At 30.2% G+C, this 6,000-nt stretch overlaps 2 protein-coding genes across 2 annotated transcripts in view; one reads left to right on the top strand and one right to left on the bottom strand.

The window, feature by feature from the left end:
• Positions 1 to 660: 660 nt before the first annotated feature.
• LOC115875828 (probable tubulin polyglutamylase TTLL1) overlaps positions 661 to 6,000 on the bottom strand; it is a 9,988-nt gene continuing 4,648 nt past the window's right edge. Inside the window, exons 3-6 of the mRNA XM_030891353.1 lie at positions 5,000 to 5,201; positions 2,489 to 2,719; positions 1,181 to 1,290; positions 661 to 889 (exon numbers count right to left, since the gene is read on the bottom strand). Coding sequence (XP_030747213.1) covers positions 760 to 889; positions 1,181 to 1,290; positions 2,489 to 2,719; positions 5,000 to 5,201 — 673 coding nt within the window. The 3' untranslated portion in view covers positions 661 to 759. The remainder of the gene's footprint in view (positions 890 to 1,180; positions 1,291 to 2,488; positions 2,720 to 4,999; positions 5,202 to 6,000) is intronic.
• The window catches only part of LOC115875827 (FK506-binding protein 59), a 24,181-nt gene continuing 24,013 nt past the window's right edge, over positions 5,833 to 6,000 (top strand). Inside the window, exon 1 of the mRNA XM_030891352.1 lies at positions 5,833 to 5,849. The gene's annotated coding sequence lies outside the window, so the exon portion shown is untranslated. The remainder of the gene's footprint in view (positions 5,850 to 6,000) is intronic.

Raw genomic sequence — 6,000 nt, 5'->3', positions numbered from 1 at the left:
GTCTGAAAATGTGCTACAATACGGATATAGTATAATCCTTTATCTTTAATTTCCTTCTTCATTTGTGTAAAAATACCTAGCCAGTTTTACACAAAACGTTAAATGCCGAACGCTTTTCGAATTTTGTTACTTTTTCGGACTAATGAAATGGACTCTTAATATAATGTATGACTTATGCCTTGTTTTATTTCCATTTTTAATTTTTTTTAACCAAGTTTTTTCTAAATATTAACAACAAGCAAAATAAAGACATTTGTTACAATTAAAAAAATGTATTTTTGTCAGTTTAACAACAAAAAAGAAATGACTACCGTGACATCTTAAATTATGATATGAGAAATACTGATGGTGCTTAATTTAATGTATGACTCATGTTTTGTTTTATTTCCATTTTTCATTCTTTTTTAACCAAGATTTCTTTTTCTAAATATTAACAACAAGCAAAATTAAAACATATGCTACAATTTAAAAGTTTTTATTTTTGCCAGTTTAACAACACAAATGAAATGACTATCGTTACATCTTAAACTATGGTATAAAAAATGCTGATGGTGCTTAATGTAATGTATGACTTATCTTTTGTTTTATTTCCATTTTTCATTCTTTTTTAACCAAGATCTTTTTCTAAATATTAACAGAAAACAAAATAAAGACATATGCTGCGATTAAAAAGGATTTTATTTTTGCCAGTTTACATCTTAAATTATGATATGAAAAATGCTGATGGTGCTTAATTTAATGTGTGACTTATGTTTTGTTTTATTTCCATTTGGAATTATTTCTTGCAGATGAATTTTCCCCATTTTCACTGGCGTTTACTAAATCTTCGTCTATCAGTAGTTCGAAGTCTCCCAGAGCTTCAGAAGATGGAATTTTATTCCACCTAACGCTAAAAAAGTATTTTTTGTAATTTGAGTTTTCTTCGACCTGTATATTATATATATTTTTTAGAGATTTTTCTTGGCTTTAAGTCGTTATTTTTTGTGAAGTTAAAGTTATTTTGCTAAGTAATGTTAATAATGTTTATGAATTTATTTCTATATGACAACGTTTCGACAACCCAAGTCTCTTTTTCAGGTTTTTTATAGTTTTGTAACGTTTGAAAAAGAAAATATTTTTAAATATTTTGTTTCAGTATTAATATCATTTGAACATGTTAAGTATTTTATAATATATTTACTCTGGCATTCCTGAAGGTGGGACTACTATATTAAAAATATTATCCAATAGTTTATGTTTTAAAATTCGATCATTTGCTGTGGTAGATGTCAATGAAGGCGAAGCATTAACCTAAAATAAAAATAAAACGCTTAAAATAACCGTATGATCGAAAAAAACAGCGTCCACTTGTCTTGGAAATGACAATCGATGGGATTCTTCATATAATTTTACATATTAAATAACAGCGATCTTCATTTCATACCATCGCTGACGCCGTTTTTTTTTCAATCATATTGTACATAAAGTTATGGATCAGCGACTAGTACCATCAACAAAGTTAAACGACGAGGTGGGAGTTTGAACGGGTGATCACTTGAAAACTCAAAACGTGAGCGATAATTATTGAATAAAAACTAAGGAAGGAGTAGGGTGCATACTAATTTTATATTCATTTAGAGAGGAAGCTACATCATAGTTCTTTTGCGTATGTTCAAAATAAGTGTGTTGTTTTATTTTCTGTGTTTATTTTGTATTATTTCTTGTTTTTTTAATCATGTTTTTCATACAAAATCTATAGATCTGGAACGACATTGTGTGAGGGCTTGAATTCAAGAATATTATCGTGAATCATCGAAAGAGACCTCAAAAATTCTTACTTGTTAAACGTGCTATCAACATGCCTAGACAAAAAATATTATGAAAGTCAGAGTGGGCGAATTTTAAAAATCTCTATATTTCAAAAAGGAATCGAGCGAAATATTAAGTATGCTATATTTTAGGAGAGGTAATTTTAAGTTTTTTTAATTAATTAAAAATATACAGAGTTTTCTCAAAATAAAAAAAACATATTTTTTCTATTGATAAATTATTAATTTAAAAAAAAGTATACTTAAACCATTAAAGTCTACGTAAAACGATGCTTTAGAAATGTTTTCATAAAAATACAAAATTTTCCATAGCAAAAAAGTTAATGCGATTTGTTAAAAATGCACATTTTTTAAAAACGCCCCCCCGTAACTGCGAAAAGGAAACAGATATCGATGTGCGCTTTCTACCATCATGTTTTTGATAAAAATTAAGCTCCAGACACCGATATTAGTTTTCGTCTGTCTTCTATAGAAAAGGGTGTAATTTGGCGCACCCTGTACAAATTTTGGCAGTGATTTTCCCCTCGCGTCTAACGTACCATGGCCGTGAATCACCCTGTATTGCTTTTACTTCCTTAGTCTTTATATTCATTGTAATATTATATTACATTCATTGTAATATTATTAAAAATATGCTAAGAAGTCGTCGCAAACATTATGTAAAATGCCACTGATCTTACCTCGATGAGCCATGGTTTTAGCTTATTATCGATGATGATGTCGTAGCCATAACATTCGAAACAGTGCCGATCAGTGGCTATTACGGGAGCGATGGCTTTCAGACAGTGTATTATCAGCCAGCTTATTTGGTCGAACAAAGTTTCTGTCACTTTTTTGCCTCTGGTACCTTCTAAATATAAACGTAAGTTTTGAACACTCAGTTTGCCCCCGTGTAGTGAATTATATTCACCCTGAAATCACAAAAATCAGAAGGACATATGTTTTAACTTTCAGATACCTGGTCATCGAAAAGAAAAATGCGTCAACGTAGCTCTTGGAAGGATTCTCGATAATAAATTTTGTTGGGTCTAACTCTATACAAAGACAGGGTGCTAAAAAATAGCGTATGTAACTTCGGTGGGCGATACAGATAAAAATAAAACAAAAAGTTCCTATAAACATAAGCCCTAAAATGATTCCTAAAGAAGTTACAGTCCTCGAAAGGGTAGGTATACAAAGACATTCTAAATGGGTAGACAAAACACTCCATTCATAAAACTCAATTTTTTAGAATCATACATGGTTTGACACTTTTATGAGAGTTAAAAAGAGATGGGTACATAAATATGACAACACGGTTGAGTTTCGTCTATCTTTCTGTCATTTGGCTCTATCGTGACGGTGACGTGATGTTTTTTTATCAAAAATTGATTAATTTTATCAAAAATTGATGAATTTTATCAAAAATTGATGAATTTTATCAAAAATTGATTGGGATTGCCTCAGACCAACTTTTCATTATAACTAGTTTTGCTGAGGTCTAACTGAGGGTAACTCTAATTTCACAATCGAAAGCGCCAACAAATAAGAAAATATACGTATTTTTGTAATAATCTACTAACTAAAAGTATATAGATACGATAGTGTAAGCATGACTAATGGTAAAAAAACGTAATGACACTTACCGTCGAAATATCAATTCCTTTTTACAAACTATGCACTGGCGAACCATCCTAGATAGTTAAAAACTACTTTAAATAGTTTTCTTTGTAATAAATACTAATAATTATTAGAAAGTTGTTCAAAAGCTACAAGAACTTTCAACTACCGCAGAAAACTCACAACCTCGCGCTGTCAAATATAAGTTGAATGAAAACGTCAAATGTCAGGGTAATTTCGACAGATTTCGACAATTTCGTAGTAAAGATGAATCCGCAGCGATGCCGCGCTAGTTCTCATTCTAATTTCCCTAATATAATTTAATTAGAGAACTATGTAATGTAATAAGAACTATGTAAAAATAATTTCAAAGGTGTAATCCTGGCACAATCTATGTATATTAAAGTTATATACCTATACAAATATTTAGTTTAACGTTTCTATAGGTACCCAAAAATCATTAATAACAATAATAACATTTGGAACTGGTATCTATATATAACAATAATAACATTTGGAACTGGAGTATTCTATCACATACCGCGTAAATCTGTCATTATTGATTTTTGCGGAACACGGTTCGTGATCGCGATAAAATGTAAATTGTTTTGTCTCCCTTTATTTAGATGTCTTTGAGTAGGTAAATAAAAATAATATATTTTGTTTATTTTTAAGAACATTGGCAAACTGTTTTTCTTGAAATTTAGTACTCTTACACAGTGTAAAAGTACTCTTACACAGTGTAAAATTCCGTAACAGCCCTGGTGGTACTTCTTTTATCTTTGTAGATACAGTGACTTAAACAAATGGAAATTATGGGGATAGGACTTTTTTATATTATGTAATAAGGTGCTCTTCATTTAGTTCAAGACAGTGAACGGTTTTCAAGATATTTGTGTTTAAATTTTAGTTTAGTAATAGCGAAATCAGGAGATTAATTTATGTATTTAAAATTTCTTTACATTTTATCATTTCACTAATACTAAAATGGATTCGTCGTAACCTTTAAACGCAACTATCTTGAAAACTGTTCACCGTTTCGAACTAAACGAAGAGCACCTTTTTTACATAAAAAAAAATCCTAGCTTTTTATGTAATTTGTTGAAGTTACTATATCTATAATAATAAAAGAAGTACCACCAGTAGTATCAGTGGAGAGTACCCTTTCAGGGGTGTTACGGAATTTTACACGGTCGCTCTTCGCTTTGGCATTAAAATTTGTGTAAGAGTACCAAACTTTAGAAAAAAACGGTTTACCAATTTTCTTAAAATTAAACAAAATATATTATTATTATTTACCTTTCAAGGACTGTAACTTCTTCAGGAAGTATTTTAGGACATAGGTTTATAAGGAACTTTTTGTTTTATTTTTATCTGCAGAATCACCCACCGATACACTATTTTAGACACTGCATACCTGGACTATACTAGACGATAATGAACCGTTGACAAAGAGTTCTATGAAATGTTCTGTGTGTTGTGAAAAGAATATAGTGGGGAATGGAATCAAGAAATCAGAAAGTCACAATTAATCTGAAAAGGCTGCAGTGGTATAGACCAATACATCTCATAAAATCAAAATATAAACTTACACCATGTTTTTGAACTGACACATTCGTCAAATGAACGTACATGTTGTCCAATTCGGCAACACTGGAATCGTATTTCACAGTGCAAAATCGGCAAAACCCCAGCTTGAACTGATAGGCTTTCAACGGTCTAAATGAGGTCACTAAAACATACAGCCTAAGATCGAACTTCTTACCTCCTATGAGCAATGGATTATCAATGTACCTAAAAAAATATAAAATTAATTTTATTTACGTGGTGACTTACTGTAAACAGGGTGTCAAAAAGCCCTTCAGTGGGCGATTCTACAGATAAAAATAAAACAAAAAATTCCTATCAACATATGCCCTAAAATGCTTCTCGAAGAAATTACAGCTCTCGAAAGGTTAAATAAAAATAATATATTTTGTTTATTTTTAAGAACATTGGTAAAACGTTTTTTTTTTTTTTTTAAATTTGGATTTACACACATTTTAATGCCAAAACGAATGGCGATCGTGTAAAATTCTGTAACAGCCCTGAAAGGGTACTTTCCATTAGCGATGTGTCGGTATTTGAGTAACGTGATTTTGGAGCGGTATTTTTTTGTAACGTCGCGTCGCACAGTGCTTCGTCCCATGGACAAAAATGGAAAAAAGAAGTTAAAATTTACTAATATCTGAATATGTAATTTTATACTTATAGCAATGTTCAACCATCCTATATATTATTTTTCATAAACAGCGTTTTTTGTTAGCAAATATTTTCACTAAAAATAAATTTTGCGATCATTATCTTATCAGTGAAAAGGTTAACATTCATAGTTGTTCTGTATATTATGGAGTTATGCGGTACGTACTTAATTAAAAGCCACTATGGATATTGTTAAACAAGGTATGTACTTTAAATTTATTTCTAAACAAGTTCGTGATGGTTTAGTTTTTATTTATTTTTTAAGATGACTCTTAAATGGGTATAAAAATTTTACGTTTTCAACCTTCAAAAAGGCATTTAATAAAAACATATCAATACATATCGTATTTAT

The sequence above is a fragment of the Sitophilus oryzae genome, unplaced genomic scaffold (genome assembly GCF_002938485.1).
Source record: "Sitophilus oryzae breed Bouriz unplaced genomic scaffold, Soryzae_2.0 scaffold_1396_pilon_pilon, whole genome shotgun sequence".
NCBI lineage: Eukaryota > Metazoa > Arthropoda > Insecta > Coleoptera > Curculionidae > Sitophilus > Sitophilus oryzae.
The sequence above is the reverse complement of the archived record's forward strand: the minus strand, read 5'-3'. Positions and strand labels throughout refer to the sequence as shown.